Raw genomic sequence first — 21,126 nt, 5'->3', positions numbered from 1 at the left:
AGCCCAGCTAAACCTCATTGGGTTCTTAATCCATGGAATCCTGATGAGATGAAATGTTTTTACAGTAGTTGGTTAATCAGTAATAGCTTACCAGAACAAATCTTGGATTGGCTGGGAAAGTGAGAAGGGAATAGAATTCTATAAAGAGAAAGAGAAATACTCTATCAATAAATAAATAAAATATGGCCTGGGGATTTAGAGGTTTTAGGAAGTCCGATTCATGGTTTTAGTAGGATGTTATCATTTGGGCAAACTCACAACTTTGGCCTAACTCCTTAAGGAATCAGAGAGACAGCAAGAGGAAAGTGTTATGTCACACAGAAGCTGCAAACCATAGTGAATAAACATGATAAACAAATCTGTAGCAAATGCCAGCTGAGAGTGCTAAACGTATAAGAAACAGCCTTTGTGCCTACTTAGAAGCTTCCATAAGGTGGTTTTAAATTGCAGGAATCTCAGAAGAAAATAATACAGAAAATACCAACAAGGTTTTGCTTTTTTGTACTTTTATTGAAAAGGTACATTTAAAAAAATACACAGACATTTTACCATTTACAGATTGCAGATATAGATATTCTAAAAGAGTTCACTCTATTTTGTTGTTTTATTTTTACCACTTGCCCCTAACACCAAATATCTCAGTCTTATTGACATCAGCTTAGAAGGGGGGCATGGGAGCATGACCTGCAACATATTTAGTGAACAGAAAGACAAAGTATTCAATTATAAACTTTTATATCTTCTGTACATTATTGCATTAGGGAGCCACAAAATTATGTAGCATCATTACAAATGAAAACAGGTTAAAATGAAGATCATTACGTAGAAGTACATGAATTCATTGCGTTCTTGCAGAATGCACAGGAAGTGCAACAATGTGCAATTCAGGAAGCTCTTTTTTGTGTTTGTATACATTTGCTTAGCAACTCAAACTGGTGAGAAAGCTACAAAATAAGTTAAACAAAAATAGCAAACAGGTAGTAATTATAGCTATGTTATATGGCTTTCTATTTAGTTTTAAATATCTCCAAATGAAAGGTAAAGTAAATAAAATACATTATCTTTTGTTCTCTTAAAGAGAAAATTGAAAGCTACTTTGCTTCCTAACAATTACACAGGAACTAAAAATGTTGAATTCAGACAAGAGATACAATCTAGTACTACACAGCATACAACAGTACTTGGGTCTAAAACAGTACACATCCCTGTCAACAATAGTACACTAAAACGAAAAGATTGTGAACGGTTGGTAAAGTTATATCCACAAGTAAGCACTTGTGTTTTTGTTCCACACTAGAATATGCCCCATTGGATTCCAGAGTTATATACAGACATCTGAGGAAGATCCTAGTTTTCAAGTCTGTCAGGAAAATATTCCAGATTGTTTCTCAGCCAGATCACACTCGGGAAAACAAAGACTGGTTTTCTTTTGCTCTCTTTTTCTGACCAATACGTTTTCAAGAAACTCACTAGCTCAGATACACCAACTGAACAAGGAAAGGAAGAGGGAGATAAAAGCCTATGCTGATCACATTCCTAAACTGCAGGACCTGGCCATTAAAGCTCTCTTCAATCTAGTGATTTGTTTTTCTCTGGAGCTGGGGCTCTGGGGTTGGCTGCATTTTGTGGCTGGATACTGGTTTTAATTGCAACACAAAATGTTTCTATTACCAAATCCTTTTGGCTCTCCTTTACTTTCCCACTGGCCTCGATTGTCTTGGGGCTTGCAGATGTTAGTATGGGGCGAAGAGAATGGAGGCAGGAGTGGCACGGATGGGCCCGTGCCCTGGCCTCAGGAGGGCTGGAGGGATGGCAGGAGCTTGAAAGAGTGAGGCAGATGGCCTGGGCGGCAGTGATAGTGCAGAGGACACTGCTGCTGCTGCAGCCAAGGGTGATGACAGGAAGGCCGGGGCCAAGGGCTTCATCATATCTTTCTGGAATGCAAGTTTTGCCTAGTAAGGGAGAAACAGTGGACATGAGATGAGGAATTTTATTTTCATCAGCAAAACACCAAGTTAAGAAGTTTTCAGTTTAGAAAATCTACTTTGAGAAGTCAGTATGTGACTGCACAAAGCTGGTTTCAGCATCTTTTCGCATAGCTTTACTTTGATTTGTTTTCATTTTAGAGCTTTCAAAGAGTCTTTGATCCTCGCAGCTAGGGCAAAGGAAGCTCCTGAAGAGACACTTAAGTGCAGGGGGAGTGGTGGGGCCCATCTGCTTCCTGCTCAGTTCAGAGAGCTCACTTCAAAATGTGGATTTGTTTTTTGTTGGGTTTTTTTCTTCAAATTTTTATTATCAAACTTATGTACAGAGAGGTTACAGTTTCATACGTTAGGCATTGGATACATTTCTTGTACTGTTTGTTACCTTGTCCCACATACTCCCCTCCCTCCTCCCCCTTTCCCTGTCCCCTCCTGAGGTGTTCAGTTCACTTACACCAAACAGTTTTGCAAGTATTGCTTTTGTAGTTGTTTGTCTTTTTTTAACTCTGTGTCTCTCCATTTTGGTATATTCCCTTTCAATTTCCTACTTCTAATACCAGTATACACGGTTTCCAATATACTCAGACAAGATTACAGAGATAGTGTAGGTACAACCACAGGAAGGTGATACAAGAACATCAATAATAGAAGCTACAGATACACATGGGACGTTGAAAGTAGTTACAACTGTGATATAACAATCGTTTCCATAACATGGAGTTCATTTCACTTAGCATCATCTTATGTGTTCATAAGGGTATAGCTATTGGGCTCTTGTGAGCCTCTGCTATGTGGATTTGTTTTAAACTATCACATTTTCTAGAGACTGGTTTTATATTGTCTTTCTTTCTTATTTCTTTTGGTGGAGTTGTTCCTTTTGCTTTGTTTATTCGTTTTGTGAGAGGCACGATCCTTTACTCCATTTCTCTAGGTAAACTACATGGGGTTTAAGTAACTAAAGTTTAAAACATGACAGTCCCATGTGATCAAGAGGACAAAGTCAATTATATCTCCTTTACTATCTACTTAAGGGGAATTCCTTGAAAGGTTGCAGCAGAATCAAATTCTGTTGAGTTGACTATAAGTGGGGTAGAAACGTTATCTAAAGGAATCCTACTATGGAATCTTCCCATGAAGGAAGAAATCAATGCTTGAGTTCTCTTTTGCAATCAGGAGGAGCAGAGCAAGCTGGATTTGCTTAATGAAGGTACCACCTGCTTCCAGCCTCAATGCAGGCTTTGGGAAAGCTGGAAAGTAATCATCACATCACCTCCAGCTGGTCCATTTCAGTTCACTTTAGCATGAACATCTCACTGGGCCCAGCCCAGGGAGACTGCATGCAATGCTGGGTATTCCTATAATACTTACTTCTGCAGTCCCTCAGTATCTTTGCCAAGAAACTGAAAACAGTATGTACTGAGAATAGATAAGACACTGTCTTGCATACATAGGCAGCACACACACACACAAAGATATTGAGTGATTTTTTTGTTTTATGAAAATGACTTTTCTTCACAGATTTAACACATTTCAGAATTTTCCAGCAATATTTGTCTGTGTTACGGAACCTCTGCTTAGCATGCTGAAGAAGGTAGTCTTTGACATGCTCTTGATAAAGAGTAAGGTAATTAGCTTTTAATTAAAGTGGTTCACCTTCGAAGGGTGTGGTGGAGCATGCCTGCAATACCAATTACTTAAAAGGCTAAGGCAGAAAAATCAAGTTTGAGACCTTCTTGGGTATTTTAGTTAAGATCCTGTTTCAATATAGCATTTAAAAAATTAAATGTGATGTGGTTCAATGGTGGAGCATCTACCTTGCACTCAAAAGGTCCTGAGTTCAAGATACAGACCCCCCAAAAAAGATGTTTACCACTTTCATCACCTTCACTTATCCAAGGTGGCTTTCTTCAGGGTGCCCTCTAGTAGGAACTAAGCAATTCATCATAAAATGTCTATCTTTGAGAACTATTAAAATTTAAAACTATGATTTTGGGAATGTGACTTAGTGGGAGAGCACTTTCTTAGCATGTTTGAGACCCTGGAGTTAATTCCTAGCACAACAGAAACAAACAAAAAACACAGATGAATAAATACATTCAACACCTTTCATGACCATTAATGCCTAGGCCCGCCCTATAGCCATTACCCAACAGGTTGTCCCACCTAAAAGATAAGTGAGCCAGGTAAACTTACTGCTAAAATGCTAGGGCTCCGCTGGAGTTTGTTGTAAGGGCTGTATTTCGGCTTCAGTGGTTTCCCTGCAACACGGTCTTTGTGCCTTCTGCTAGAAATGTGCTGAAAAAAGTTTGCTGCATTAGCTGAATCCAAGAATATTATCTCCTAGATAGATATGGTGATTTCTCCCTTTCCAGCTCTATGGTGATTTCTCCCTTTCCAGCTCTAGGTCTACCTTCAAAGAGGGTTTGAATAAAGATTTCACACTCTCTCAGGACTTGCACCTTCCCTTGATTGGAATGCTCTGTCTCTGCCATGTTCTTCATAGACTTACCACATTTTACCTGGAATTATCACAGTAACTGATGACTGCCTTCCTAACCCAATTTGCGTTCCTTGGAATACAGGCTTTACGTCTCACTTACCAAAGCCTCCTGGACTGTAAGCTCCATGTGACTCTTGTTTCCATCAAGTCTGACATAGATGAGCAGTGAATGCTTAAATACTGGGGACTAACATTGCACTTATATGTCACACATGCTGTGCCGTTTATAAACTTAATTATAAGCATTGTGATAACTATTCTGTTGATGAGGAGATAAATATATTCAAATGACATCCTGAAAAATAGTAATACTAATTAACGGTACATTACCTGTTTGAGCTGAATTTCTGAATTCACATGAACATCACAAATTTCACAATGAAATGTCTTATTCTGTAGTCCTGACCCCTTACTTCCATTCTGCATCTTTAATCTTGATCCAGGTCTAGGATAGGATTTAATTGGACCAGCTCCATTACGAGCCTCAACCATGGTCTTGTGTTTAGATCCTACAATGAAAGAGATGTATATTAAATAGTTTTGTACGAACTATAGGAAGCTGTTTTGTTATTCTTGAGAAGCTTATTTTCAGGTTCAAGTTCTCAGAACTTTTGTAAGGCAATCAACTTTGATGATGATTATAGATTTAATACACAGTGTTGTAAAAATGGAAATCAAAATTATATATGTATGTGACATATATGTATATATATACATATATATTGCAGAGAAGCATAAAAATTACCTAAGTGATTATCAAATGGTTGTGACCTAACGGTACCCACTGTTATTAGGGCATGTTTTTGATAGACAGCAGACCAGACACATGATATCCATAGGTGTATGGTTTGACAGAATCCATCTTTGATGGAAATCTACTGCAGATGCTTGATTTATTTTCCCCACAACACTATATAAAGACATGGCGTTTTTCAACAAATCTCAATTTTTCTCTTTTATTTCTTAGATGAAGTACATTTATTTTTACCTTAGTTTTGGGCACCATTTGCTTTTTTAGGAGACATATCTTTCACAAAATTGGGGGCAAGGAAACACTCAAAGTCTGAAAATGATTTAAACAGAACTCGGTGATAGTTTCTCCCTTTATCAGCAAAATGTTTGTGTGGGGATTTAAAGCCTTTTTAAAAAATTGCTAGCCATGATTTTACTTTTTAAATTATGGTTGGTCAAAGATGTGCAATACATTCATGGGTAAGCAGGACTACTGTACTAACAATGAGTAATCTCAAAATTAAATAGCCTGGAAATTCCACATATCAAATCCCATACACACTTTTTCCTTTTCTTCTTTTTTATTTTAGGAGATTCAGAGTTGGTCCTATTATGCATTCAAGACAGGTCTTGAACTTGTACTCCTCCTGTCACTACCTTCCAAGTGCTGGTTCTGGGATTATTGGCATGCGCCACAATGCCTGGCCTAGGTACACATTTTCTATCAGTACATATTAATGATTGAGTAATTTTATTGAATAAGGTTACTTAATTTAGCTGGTATTTCCTACTGATGGACTTTCAAGCTCTTTATATTTTTTTCTCCTGTGTGTTACAGTGAATATTCTGCATAAATATTTATCTTCATTTCTGTCACTTCATCAAAATGAGTTTTGGAAAATATATACTTCTGAGGAAATGAAGAATAGAATAGATTTTATCTCTAACCTGCTTTTGCTTCACTGCTTCCAAAGTTATTATGATCATACTTTTCTAAAAATCACTTTTCGAGTAAAAAAAAAAAGACACTGATCAAGTGATGTCTGTACAACAGTAGGACAGTAGGTACAATATTCGGATGGAACAAGTTGGGCTTTGTTATAAACATTATTTAAATTCAAAAGATAGCTGCTGACCTGTATTGTGTGCCTCTAGCTGTGACAGGGAGTTCACAGCGACTTTGCATAGTGAACAATAAAGTAACTTTTTGGCTTTTTCCTCTTCTGATTCAGCAACAGACCCGGGAGCTCCATTTGTGCTCTTGGAGGGAGAAGTGGCTGCTCCAGGTTGCAGGGGTGTTGTGCCAGGTTGGAGGAGAAATGAGCCACCATCAGCACCTGATGGCTGACTGGAACCATTAGCTTTTAACTTGCTTTTGTCATCTAAGAGAGACATAAGAGGATGACTTTGAAGGTTCATATACCATACAAAGAGATAAATTGCTATTATGGAGTAAAAATAGATGCCTGACATCTATATGAAACAAAACATCAGTATGCATAGTTCTTACTCTGGTACATATGGTAGTTTATGGAGTTTGATTTAAATATGGAATTCCATGCTATCAGTTTCCATGTCTGGTTACTTCAAGATCAGGATGACTTAGAAAAAATGACTTTCTCCCATTTAAAACAGGTAATCTTTTGTCCTTGAGTTGTAAGTTATATACCAGGGAAGTATCTAACATAGAGCAAAGCCAGCTGATCTCCAGTGTTAGATTTGTTTGCAACTCATGTTTTAGTTATGGCAAGAATATAAAGTTAAAATATAATTTTCCCACCAAGTTAGGTGTGTGATAAAGGGGGAAGAAGAGGCATGGTTAATTGTATTACGATTAATGTTTTGTTGCTCTTTGAGTGACAACACAATTTTCCAAAACACAAGAGTCATAGGTTCTATTAATTATATTTCTTAATTACTGAGAGCAGAAATAGTTTTAAATAATAACACCAAGCATAAATACACTCTGAAGATTAGCCAAATCATTTAAAATCAACTTGGCATTTTGATCACATAGCTACCAAGTGCTTATAATCCTGAAGGCCCTTGTGCAGGCTATGAGAAGTCAGAGAATCTACCTCATAGGAGTTATTTTCTATTGAAGACAGACTCTTCTCAATACTTCCTTTGAGAAAGAAAGTGGAGCTTTGTAGACAACAGCAAAATCCATCCCATATTAAATTCCAGTAGAGCAGGCACTCAACGAAAGTAACTACAGATATGCTGATTATCTCTCATTAAGTAAGAGAAGGAAAAGTGAACAATATATTAACTGTGCTAATTGAGAATTATATATGATTGGCTGGGATGACCAAGAGGGAAGGAGTGACTAAGTGATATCATTGTGATGTGTGTTCATGTTACAATGTTCTGTATATTGGAAAACCAAGGTTTTCAGCACTTACCAAAAATGTTGGGAGATCATATTTTCACTTATATTAGTAACATGCATATATATTTATTTTTAAAGGCTCATTGACTAGGGGATCAGCCCATTTCTGTCCATTTCCCTGATTTGGATTAATCCATCCATAACATGGTAGATATAGTAAAGGTAATATAGATAGATTCCAGATCTGAGTGTTGTTCAGAATACTTGTGTGCCAAGATCTTTTCTTAGTCTGAGTTCCATATCCTACATTCTCTTTCAGAATACTTAACAATCGACATGCTATAAAATACAATGGAAATAGTCTTAGACTTTCATTAACACTGATCTTATCATGGTGAAAGAAAGAAAAGTATGCTTAATTAGTAACAGTAAATTAGATTACAGATCATTTTAGGTCTAGAACTCTTTTATCTATATCAACTCAGGTTGAATTTACAATCTTACAGAAGTACAAAAATTACTCAGAAATCTTCCATATTTACCCATTTAGAGTTACAAAATGTTTAGCGATGGAAACATAAATTATTGTATACCAAAATATTTCCTTGCTTGATGCATTTTATTTTTATCTAAAATGTCTGAACTAAGAAGTTTGATCTAAAAGAATGTGAAAATTCCGTAATTTACTTTCTCATTTTCTCTCATATGGTTGTTTTAATATTGTTTCTATAAATGTTCCTCAAATACCTTTAAAAGTATGAAGAACTTTACGGCTTAAAAAGTGCCATTACTTACATTATCTTACTGCTCAAAACAAACTCAACACAAAATAAATGGAATAGTTATAGCTAAAATAGGTGTGTCCTTTTGATGAAGAAACTAAAGCTCATCAAAATAAAATGTTCTATACCTTAGTAAGTAGCCTAAGAAAGGACATTGTTTTTTGCTGATTGCCATGTAGTACACTGATATTTCCACATGAAGTGTGTAGGGGCTTAACATATCATTAATATTACAAAACAAATACCGGTCAACTGAAGTGCTTTGTTTAACTGTTCTTGAATTTTTAGCAAGATCTTATTTTAATGTAACAGAATAGGGGAGGGAGAGATGAGAGAAGGACACCAAGACAAAGAGAGTCAGAGAAACAGAGACAGAGATAGGCAGACAAACAGACATGTTTCCTGTTCCATACATAAGAAATGGAAGTAAGGAATCCTGGAGTTTAGTTTTAAGGCCCATTTACCTTAAATCAATACTTTTGCCCTGTCCAACCATCATTTGATTCAGATGATACTGAGATGTATAAAATTATATTTTTCTAGGTCCATCCATATTCCTGCATATGGCATAATATTATCCTGTCCAATGGACAGGTAAAATTCCATTGTGAACATGTGTCACCTATTTTTTATCTACTCACCTGTTGTACAGCATCTAGGCTGTTCCCATAATTTGGCTATTGTGATAGTGCAACAATGAACATGGATGTGCAAGTTAGGTGAAGTAAGCCAGGTTTAGAGCCAAACAGTGCCTGTTTTCTCTCATACATGGAAGTTAGACTAAAGGAGGGTATACTTAGGGGGAAACCCAAGGCATAACTCAACTGAACAACAAGAACAACCATTTCTCAAAATGAACAACAGGAAATGAAAACATGTTTATTTTAGGGGGACAAACTGGTACACAGGAATGAAGAGAAGGAAGGGTGAGCAAATGCATTCATTGTATTCAATGTATACTATATAAAGCATGAACTACATGGGTAGAGATGGAAAGGGGAAAATGAAAGAAATCAAAGAGGTGACATTATCCAAGAAGCATTGTACTTATAACCTGAAATATAATGGAATGTATAACATATAATGTTATAATAGAATTATAACACCTTTGTAAAACTACTTAATAACAATAAAAAGTTATATATTTTCTTCATATCCCTGTTTCATATCCCTATTTTCTTCTCTATATATTTTTCAAAACAATTATTTACATATGCACACTAACATTATGTTAATTGCTGACAATGTGCTAGACATCGAAGAGATTGGTAAGAAAAGAAAGCACTGACATTAAGAAATCTTCACTTTAGCAGGGAAAATGAGATATTCAGAGAACTCTAACTCACAATAAAACTAGTAAAAGGCAGGCTAGTATAGAGCAGAAAAATATTATTACATCTGTTTTGGAAGAAAGTGGCATATTTCTTTAAGAAAGTGATATTCTGAAAGTCAGATTTAGATACGCATAGAACATAAGTGAAAAGTTGTGTGAAGTGAATGGGTAGAAGCAGAAACATGATGACATGCTTAGGGTTAAAAATTCCAGGATTTTCTGCTTGTTTTCTGCTTGTTGAGCATGGAGCTAGCAACAGATGTCATGGGGAATATCACTACAAAGGTCAAATGAACCAAAAGGCAGAAAATATTTTGGATCTATTAAAGTATATATGAAGGGCACACATTTTCTTTAAAAATGTATTAGACATATAGTACGTTTTAAATTTAATATTGCTTAATATTTAGAAAAATTACATTTAAGTTCTTTCTTTTTTATTGTCAAACTGATGTACAGAGAGGTTACAGTTTCATACGTTAGGCACTGGATACATTTCTTCTACTGTTTGTTACCTCCTCCCTCATTCCCCCCTCCCCCTCCCTATTTCCCTCTCCCTCCATGAGTTGTTCAGTTGGTTTATACCAAACAGTTTTGCAAGTATTGCTTTTGTAGTCGTTTGTCTTTTTATCCTATGTCTCTTGATTTTGGTATTCCCTTTCACTTTCCTAGTTCTAATACCAGTATACATAGTTTTCAATGTACTCAGATAAGATACAGTAATAGTGCAGGTACAACCACAGGAAGGGGATACACAAGAGGATCATCACCAAAAGAAGCTACGGTTTCACATGGCATGTTGAAAGTAATTACAACAGTGATATAACATTTGTTTCCATAACATGGAGTTCATTTTACTTAGCATCATCTTATGTGTTCATAAGGGCATAGCTATTGGGCTCTTGTGCTCCTCTGCTGTGACTAGCCTAAACCTGTGCTAATTATTCCCTATGAGGGAGACCATAGAATCCATGTTTCTTTGGGTCTGGCTCATTTCACTTAGTATAATTTTTTCCAAGTCCTTCCATTTCCTTACGAATGGGGCAATCTCATTCTTTCTGATAGAGGCATAAAATTCCATTGTGTATATGTACCACATTTTCCTGATCCATTTGTCTACTGAGGGGTATCTGGGTTGGATCCATATTTTAGCTATGACAAATTGTGCTGTGATGAACATTGTTGTGCTGGTGGCTTTTGTGGTCTTTTGGGTAGATGCCCCAAAGTGGGGCTGCTGGGTCATAGGGGAGCTCTATGTTTAGCCTTCTGAGGAATCTCCATACTGCTTTCCAGAGTGGCTAAACCAGTTTAGATTCCCAACAACAATGAAGAATGTTTTAGATTTGAGAGAACTTTTGGTTTTGGAAGTGTACAAATAGTATCAATGTATTTAAGAAATTCTGTTACTGTATTGGTATGAGCTAGTCAATCAGATTATAAAATCAGAAAAGTCACTTGTGCATTTATGTATTTACATTGTGGAATTCTTTCTGTATATGTAAATTTCTAAACATTAAAGCCTAATTTTATTATTTCTCTTCTCAATTTTGTGATATTTTGATAAAAATCCACTATAATATTTCTATTTTAAAAGCCTCTTTAAAATTTTATTTGAAGATTTAATTAATTTCTGTTTATTTCTGTTTCTTTTAACAAAGATGTAAGTTGTCTAGTTAATGCAAATCCTGTTTTCATGTATTCCTCATTTATGGTTAATTCAAGGGACTTCTGAATGTCTTAATTATTTCTTGATAACTCAAACAACTTTTTAAAAGATTTTACACTACAGGACTTCAAAGCAGATTTTACTTAGTAATATCAGAATTGCTGTATGTAATATAAATCCATAATTTATACATCCAAGTGAGCAATTTCTTTAAAGCTACTTTGACTAACTAACATTCCAAGACCAAAACCCTGAAGACCTTTCTTCTGAGGAATATTGGTAAACTAAGTTTCATATGTCAATATTTGTCACTCTTGTTTTTCACTTAAAACCTTACCTCAAATTAGTCTACTTTATTCATCAAAGCTAGCACTGTATTATTTATAAAGTTCCTAGGAGCAGTAATATATTAACACAATATATGAAAGAACATTGTCAGAAGTTCTGGATACAGTTTGAAGTAAGTGATCTTGGTAGATAAAAGTTATTTCCATACTCAGCTCCTAATTTTCAAAAACAATCACAATAGTATTTTAAATTATAATGGGATTTCCATTTTATTACATATGTAACACTATGTACATAAGTAATCATATATATGTCATATATAATATAATAATATATAATATATATAACATAATATATAATATATAATAATATATGCATATTATTACTATGTATTATTCCTATATGGACATATTATTACATATTACATAGCATGTAATATGTACATATTATTACATATTACATAGTATGTAATATGTACATATTATTACATACTATGTAATATGTAATAATATGTCCATATATACATTTTATATGTGAAAGAATTGAATACCCCTATGTAAGGACAGAAGAGAGTAATTGACTCTGGAAACCTCTCAACTCCATTTCTATGAATTCCATGCCTTATTTCTACACTTTAGTTCATTACTACCCCTTCTTTCCATTATGCTTGACTGTAAGGTGCACAGTTCCAAACCACAGATGACAGAATTTATCCAGAAAACACTCATCTCCTGAGTAGGTAATTGACTCTGGAAACCTCTCAACTTCATTTCTATGAATTCCATGCCTTATTTCTACACTTTAGTTCATTACTACCCCTTCTTTCCATTATGCTTGACTGTAAGGTGCACAGTTCCAAACCACAGATGACAGAATTTATCCAGAAAACACTCATCTCCTGAGTAGGTTCTCTAGCTTTGTCATAAAAGCCCTATCCCAATTATTTAAATTGACTGTCCAAATACTTTCTCAGACAGTGATAAGAACCTTAAAACAATGTGTGGAAGTTTACCTTCCTGTTTCTGCCTGAGACTTCCCTCATCTTTACTATAACCAACAATATCAGTATCATTGGTCTTTTTCATTCAAGCCGTCTGGTGGAGATGTGGTATTGTTTCACTGTGGTTTTAATTTGTATTTCCCTAATAACTGACAATAGTGCACACTCTGGTAGACAACTATGTCTTTTTGTGAAGTGTTTACATTATAAAATTAGGCAAAAGATTTAAACACTTTCTATTATTGGCTTTGAAGAATTCTTTATTTATACATATAGTTTGAAAAGGCATCCTTTCTTAGATATCTTGCATATTAAGACATGCTTTTCACTCTCTAAATGTTATTTTATAATAAGTTCAATTGTTTAAAAAGAAAAGAAAGGGGAGCCAGAGTAAGATGGCTGATTATGATTCCTCTGCTTGAATCTATCAGCAAGGGTTGAGGAAATGCTTCAGGGTCATTATTGTTTTCAGGCCATAAGCTGAAGAGCAAAAAAGAAGCACACTGGTAATCACAAAACAGATGACAAGACATCGGACACAGGGCAACATGCAATGGAGAAAAGTTGGACACATATTTGTCTCCAATCCTGGGTGCCCTGATGGTGGGAAGGAAGCAAGGTGGCCTTAGCAATGATTGGTGGACTAAACTGCCAGATCAGCCTATACTCCGCACAACCTTTAAACATAAGCCCTAATGTTTGAGACTGAGCTACTCTGCAGACATGAAAACAAAGAAAGATGATGGCTCAAGGAGCCTGGGGATAACTTGACACAGTGAGTAGAATGGCCAAAATGGTGGAGAAAGAGAGGTTCTGACATAGAGTCATGGAATTTGAGTGGTAAGTAGCTCAGGTAATGGATGGCAGCCTTGCCCTGTCTGGTTAAGAACAAGCCCCATGTTTTGAAGAAACAATTACAAGCTCATACTTGGTAGAATGCTTGGCTTTTACTCCCACTGCATGGGTGGTGTTATTGGTGGGATTGAGAGCTCTGAGTCTAGATCTGGTGGATCACAGGATTTCTTCAGCTTACTCTCTTAAGGAGTGGTTCACTGCTGGTTGGAAGTCTCAATGTGCTAAGACCTATGTGATAACTGATTGCCTCAGTTTCCCCATTCCAGGACAGTGATCAGTGCTCTGTTTCTTTCCCTACTCTTGATGCATCTGTACCCCTGGGGCTGGACACTTGCCACACCTGGTGACACAAACTAGTAGTCTGTAGAGCAAGTGGAAATCTGCACAGATCAAAAGCTATAAAGTTCCTTTCAGCCACCAGCAACTCCCAGCACACAAAGAAAGGAAGTTTCCATAGTGAAAATGTCCTGCGTGGACTGCTCCTTGATTGGCCATTCACTTATCCACATACAACAACAGTGAACAATATAAAGCACAAGAAACTCAAAACAAGTTTTCTTTTCTTTGAATGGTGCTGGGGATTAGTTTTGGTTCCTTGAACATATGGGAGAGTATTTGGCTACTAAGCTATATTCCCAGTCCTATAGTGAGAAATAGTACCAAACCTGTCACTACCCAATCCAGCCTAAACAGTGGAAATTGTTCAACTGGAAGATTAAGGTGATTAAGATCGCCAGCCAATGATGTGGTTGCAGATACAAATCTTGATACAGAAACATAAGAACCATGGGAAAACAAGGATGATAGCTCCCAAAGTCAATAATTCTACAATAATGGATCTCAAGTCACTTCTTTTATTTCTTTAATGGGAAGAGAAATTAAAGAGAACACATGGAGGCTCAACAATAATATACTGCTGAGTTACTAATGGGTAACTGAAGAAATAGGAAAAGTCAGAAAGCTCCTAAAATAAAATGAAATTAAGAACAAAACTTAGAACTTTCTGACAAAGCATACAGTGCTCATGAAGAAGTATACAGCTATGAATGTTATAATTAAAAAGTCAGACAGATCTCAGGTAAATAACCTAACAATGCACCTCAAGATCTTAAAAAAGAACAAATCAATCAAAAAAGTATTTACAGAAAGAAATAAATACTATTATGTTATTATTATGAAGAAATTATTAAAGGCTATTAAAATAAAATAAAAAAACTGAACTTAAATGAATACAAACAATCACCAAAACAAAAATGAGTTCTTCGAAAAGATAGACAACATTGACAGACCTCTAGATAAACTATCCAAAAGAAAGAAGAAAAGCAAAGTTAATGAAATTAGAGAAGAGAAAGACAAACAAATGTAATTCAGGGAAAATCCTTAACAAATATTGCAAGAATTTATTCCAGTAAACTAGAAAACCCTTAAGAAATTACCTGGGAGGCTTTCTCTGCATATTCATACAATTGTTAATATCTCACCTTTCAGTAACCTTGCCTGACACTTCCCCAGAGTACTTGAGAAAACTTTGTCCTCAAGTTCTATACTTGGAGGTTCTCATTTGCTGCCCTGCTAAAACTGCCTATACTCTCATCTCTCCCTTTCCTTTAGAAGAGGATATTAAAGCTTCAACCATTGCAGTCTTTCTTTGACTTTCATATTTTGTACGTTTTTTGTATATTATATAAATCCACATGTCTGTCTACCACCTAGTAATTCTAGAAAAAATGGGATCAGAAACCAAACTACATACAATCTGATAGAGTATGAGAGAAATTTAGGTATAGTCTAAATATGGTTACTGAGTAGAGGAGAGAAGTAATCATTCTGACTGCAAAGGTTAACAATAACAGCTCCTTTATGAGTTGTCCTGTGTAATCATATTTCTTCCTTATGCCTTGTCCTGCATTCCAAATTGTAAAGAGTAGCCATACTCAAATGATTAAGATGTTAATTACTAATTCATCTTTTAGATTTACGGAACCCAGATCATATGGCAACTTTCAGTTAGTATCAACTTATTGGATAATTCTGAACATCAATGAACACAAAATATATGAATTACTCTGAGATTTCACTTGTAGAAAAGTAATAAAGCCAGTATTACAAATATTCAGGAGTTAGCTCCATGAGGTCAAAATTACTTCAATGTTCTGGGAGTGTGAATAGAGGACAAAATAGACAAATGCCCTGGCTAGGATCCTGTGCAGCATTGTAGTCCTTTACCTAAGGTCTAACTGCATTCCTTTTCTCATTTATTTTTATTGATTTATTTTTAAGTTTATTTACAGAAGTTTTTTTGAATATTTTTATTATCTTTAAGTAGTGTACAAAGGAGTTGCCATTTGACAAAGCAGGTTATAAATACAGTCTGTCTTAATCAATGTCACCCTTTCAACATTCTTATCCACCCTTCCAACCCACCCCATCTCTCACCTAAAAAAATGTGTTTAGTTTATGTATTGAAATTTTATTTTTGCCACTTAATGAATCACCCATTTTCCTTTGCATAAAAGAAAGCACTTTGCAAGCTTATGTTTCCTTAAAGTAGAACTTGAGAAATAATAGTCCCTCTGACTTCTCAAATTTCAGTCTTAAATAAACTGATTTCTTCACTACTAGCACCTATCTTCCATAGATTCTTTTAGGGTAATGAGCAGCCCAGATCTTGATCCAGTAAAAGTATGTGAAAAATAAGCCATGAAAAATCAGTTAGGGTACTTGTGACTCAAGCTTGTAACCTTAGGTAATCAGGAGGCTCAGATATGAGGATTGTGGTTTGAAGCCAGCCCACTCATAAGAGTTCATGAGACTCCTATTTCCAATTACGTACCAAAAAAGAAAAAATGAAAGAAACAAAGGAAGGAAAAGAAAAAGAAAACAGCTGGAAGTGGAGTTGTAACTCAAGTGATAAGAGTGCTAGCCTTAAGCAAAAAAAAAAAAGAAAGAAAGAAATAAAGAAAGAAAGAAAGAAAGAAAGAAAGAAAGAAAGAAAGAAAGAAAGAAAGAAAGAAAGAAAAGCTATGGACAGGCACTGAGGTCAAGCCCCAGGACCAGCCCCCCCCAAAAAAAATCAGGAGACCAGGAGACTAGCTGAGAGTCATTTTTATAGAAAATTCAAAAGTACTTTTAGGACATATTTGTAGGTAGCCAATAAGACTTATTGACTGATATTAGCAGTAGGATGTCCAGAAAAGGAAAGGAATCAAGAAAAAGATCATGATGTTTATGCTTGAACAACTGTTAAATAACAGGTGATGCTATTTATTAAGTCAATGGGTTTTAGAATGCTATCAAGATTTCTTGATCTCTTAACTAGGGAAACTTGAGTATTACTAGTTCTATCTGATTGACTTTTAGTCCTGAACAAGTGCTTGGTAGCTTTATCTCCAAATATGTAAAATACTACTCTTTTCTTATTAATCTGAAGAATTAAGGAGATGGTAAACAAATATAAGGGCTTTAGGTCTTAGAATAAAATGTTAATAGTTTTGAGGAGTTGGTGTATGTAACACACACAGTGAGGTCACAGTCATGGATTCTGTTCTATATTCAGTTGCTGTGGGTTTCTAAATCCATGCTACATAACTGCTGAGTACTGGAGGGAAAGTGTGTACCAGTCTTTAAAATCACCCAAACTGGACTAGCATAGCACAATATTCCAACGTTGATTTTAATATTTAATTTTGGGGAAGCATATTATTTTCACATTATTTATGCATTTCATTTTTATTATTTACAATTTATTTTTATCATTATGATTAAAAAGACTGACTCCTAGTGTGGTTTAATATGCATTTTGCTTTCAATGAAAATGTAATTTGTTCTCTGTTGTACAGTCATTTATCAGTTTTCAAAAAGGGTCTTTGAAAAGCCCTGTTCACTGGTATCAACTGATAGCTTTTGGGATAGCAAAGGAGCTCTGAAGCTTGTGGAAAATTCTCAGGACACTAAGGCCACAATTTTAAAAGAATAAAACTTTGTACTTTCTGAGTTCACTGAAGGATACTCCTGCCAATTTAGACAATTTAGTTTTCCTGCTAAGACTTAATATTTCATTAAAAAGAATTAGATAATGGTGATACAGTGACAGGACAGATGGTCATAATCTTTCCTATATTCACCTAGAGCAATATCTCATTATTATTCCAAAAAACTTATTAAACCAAGTTACCTCACTTTGATAAGGAATTCTGAAATCATTCTGCTTTATCTCTTAAATCAGTCTATTCTACTTTATCTTCTTACTTTCTGAACAATGAGAAATTAATAGATGTTAGTCAGTGTAGCTACTTCTTGTGCAGTCTTGTGAGAAATGAATTTGACAAACCTTGTGGGCTCCAGTCCAGTCCAAGTATATGTGTATGCAAATTGATGTGCTAGCAGAAGACTTCTTAAGACTGCCTCAAGTGCCTTCTCTTTATCTACATATCTGACACAGTACAAGTGTAGAGGCCACCAACATGCTTTTTTTTAAGCTTAAAGTACAATTTCTGTAAGATAGTTAATGGATTTGAAAAAAAGAAGTGGCACACTCAGGCTATAAAATGAACAAGCCAGTTTGGTAACTTAGGGTTCCCTTAAAAACAAAATGTAGTTAGCATTGTAAAAATGCTACAGCATCATCAACATGTTGTTGAAATCACAAAGAAAGTGGTATTCATTTGTAGTGTAACAGGACTGCACTTGTGAAAAGGAGCAGGAAGGAAAGGCAAGCATTGCAGATTAAGGTGAGATCTAACAGTTTGCCACACTATTTATTCCTGTGTAACAGGATGATCTATGTGCAACAGAATGATTTTAGGAGCACTAGTGATAATTTGGATAGTCCATTTAAAAGACTGTCTGTTTTTTATTTCTCTACCTACTGTCTTGTATATACCATTTGATTTAGGGAAGGGAAAGAGAATAACAAAAACAGTGAGACAAACGGTGAACCGATGCAACAGTGATACTCACTAGATACTATGTTGGAAAAGGACTTTACAACTTGTGGGGGGAGGGAGTTAGGGAGAAATGGGAGAAAATAAGGAAGGGGGTAACACTGTTCAAATAGAAATGTACTCACTGCCTTATTTATGTAACTGTAACCCCTCTGTATAACACCTTTACAATAATTTTTTTAAAATATTGTTTGAAAGCAGGACTCCCTTGGTAATGCAATATAGCACACAATTATTTTTAAATCCTATAGCCTTAAACATTAGATTTGGTTAAATTAGCAATCCTAGATTAATGAATAAGAATGAATAAGAAGCCAGTAAATCAGGTAAACAAATGTGAAAACATGATCATTTACAGGGAACATGGATATTAGCTTCTTCATGAACGCATTATCCTTCTTACATTCCCAAACAATATTCCACCCTCTTTTGGCAAACATTTGGTCTCTTATTTCTTAGGGAAATAGGGAAGCTGTATATGTTCATGGCTGATACTGAAATTTCTTTCCATACCTTAAGAAAAAGAAAGAAATTTCCATTTGGACTCTACCTGTTAACTCTATTCTTTCCTATAGCTTCAACTACTTTCCATTGGGTTCCTTCTCTATCTACAAAACCAAGCTCCAAAAATCATCCCCTGAATTGCTCCAGTCCTATAGCTTATCCCCTGTATCTTCTCTGAAGTGAAGAGGCTCATCTGCTCTTCTCTTCCATTTCTACCCTACCAAAGTCTCTGTAGTATTCTCTCATACTGGCCACAGATTCCTTCTTGAAACTTTTTCCTGATGTCCACACCTTTTCCTTCTAATGTCCATGACTCTTCCCTTGCTATTTCTCCTCAGCCTCATTACAGTCATTCTGGGTCCTTCCCAAGCTCCTATTCTTCTGCTTGCCCCTAAATGCTGGTATTCCTTAAGGTCACACCCTCTTTTCTTCTTGATCATGAGCCCAGTCAATTCCTTTACTAAACTGACCCAGTTTCCTAAACAGATAAAAGCTCTATATTCTTCACAGGCTCAAGACAGTTTCTTCTTGACTCTGTAGTTAGATTATTTCTAGAAGCTTCATGGGTTTACAAACTCAATATGCTGGATACTAAATGGATTAGTCAGTTTTATTGGAGCCCTTCTTGTGTTCGCTCTCATGCTCAACAGTTAATTTAAAACTAAAGTTCTTAGGTACTGTCTTCTAAATATCTTTTCTGTAAGCCCCATTTACTCTTTCATCTAGCAGACATTCTTTTAGACCCTCTTTGATTCTCTCTGGTTTACCATAAAATGTCTCTAGTGATCTTGTAACTTCTAGTCTTTATAATCTGCTTCCTCCCTCTGTCCCATCATTTTTGTAATCCTCTTCACATAATTATTTGTGAATCATATGATTTGTATTAAATATCATTATTTACTTGCACTTAAAATTGCTAAGATTAACTCTGGATTTTTGGTAATATCTTATTTTGTCTTTATACTAGTGAGATATAAAGATAAAAACAAAAACTAGGTAATAAATCTACTGAACTAGATAATGCTCAATTTCAAACAATACTCTCTAGTATATATGTGAAATATAAGAAAAATTCCAGGCTACTATCTAAATTGTAACTAGCAAAACAAATACACATAGAAAAACAGAAAAATGCATTGATTTATCTATATTGATCTGTTGATTATGTATATGTAGCATTGTTTCAAAGGTTATATATCTGGAAAAATACTTGATGCCAGTTAAAATTGAAGCAGTTCTGTTAAAAGTTATGTTAGAAACACTAAGGCAGAGATGTTAACAGCAAACTCATTCCTCTGTGCCAAGGCCTATGTTTTGATGTTTGATAAAATGTATACATTTGTGTATTTCACTATGTCCTCTATTAGGACATAGGCATACATATAAACAATTTTCTGGTGATGAAGATATAGATAAAACCTGTACATCTACCAGACAGTAGAAAGCACATGTGCGTAGATTTGTCAGCAAAGTATGGGCAATCCCTTTTTAAACTCCTGGGGTCTTCTTTTTTACTTTTACTTTTGTAGTTTTGGAGATCAAACTCAGGGCATTTCATGTGCAAGACAAGAGCTCTACTACTAAGCCCTGCCTTGAGACTCTGGTATGGGAATAAAGGTATTCTGTGCAGATATTCATTAGAGGCTTCTAGCCCAACTACCATCTCCCTAATGTTCTACATTAGCTAGTATTAACTTATAATAAATTCATCTGAGTTTTTAATAATGACATGGTTGATACACTTATGCCATAATGCTTATAAAAACTCTAAGTACTATATTCTAGCCCATTACTTAATTTTCTTTGTCATCTATGTATTAGAAATCCATCACTGAAGGTGTCACTGTGAAGGCTTTGCATCTCAGTGATAGTGCCATTCACAATTAACTCAAATCTTCAAGGTATATAATAACTATATCTGGTGGTTCAATATTTACTCAATAGGCTAGGAGTCTTCACTCACTTATATTTCCTCCAACTAGAATACTCTTAGGTTAGACATAATTTTAAAGTGTTCACAAAGTTTACTCAGCATGAGATAATACAGACATATTTGTTTATTCCTTACAAGTATGGGGGCTTCCCTTTATCAGTCATAGGACTTATTAGAAAATGTCTGACCTCTGTTTCCCAATTGGGAAAACTGCTGGGTCACTTCTGGAAACAAAGTTTGTTGATAACAACACCTTCAGTGATGAGCATCTTTTAC

General features: G+C 35.3%; 1 protein-coding gene across 6 annotated transcripts in view; it reads right to left on the bottom strand.

The window, feature by feature from the left end:
• Positions 1 to 543: 543 nt before the first annotated feature.
• The window catches only part of Znf385b (zinc finger protein 385B), a 387,916-nt gene continuing 367,333 nt past the window's right edge, over positions 544 to 21,126 (bottom strand). For all 6 annotated transcript variants that reach the window (XM_048345153.1, XM_048345159.1, XM_048345158.1 and 3 more), the window contains 4 exons: positions 6,351 to 6,596; positions 4,813 to 4,991; positions 4,176 to 4,277; positions 544 to 1,952 (listed from right to left, as the gene is read on the bottom strand). In XM_048345153.1, coding sequence (XP_048201110.1) covers positions 1,734 to 1,952; positions 4,176 to 4,277; positions 4,813 to 4,991; positions 6,351 to 6,596 — 746 coding nt within the window. In that variant the 3' untranslated portion in view covers positions 544 to 1,733. The remainder of the gene's footprint in view (positions 1,953 to 4,175; positions 4,278 to 4,812; positions 4,992 to 6,350; positions 6,597 to 21,126) is intronic.

Source organism: Perognathus longimembris, chromosome 4 (genome assembly GCF_023159225.1).
Source record: "Perognathus longimembris pacificus isolate PPM17 chromosome 4, ASM2315922v1, whole genome shotgun sequence".
NCBI lineage: Eukaryota > Metazoa > Chordata > Mammalia > Rodentia > Heteromyidae > Perognathus > Perognathus longimembris.
This window is presented reverse-complemented; position numbering and strand designations above follow the sequence as displayed.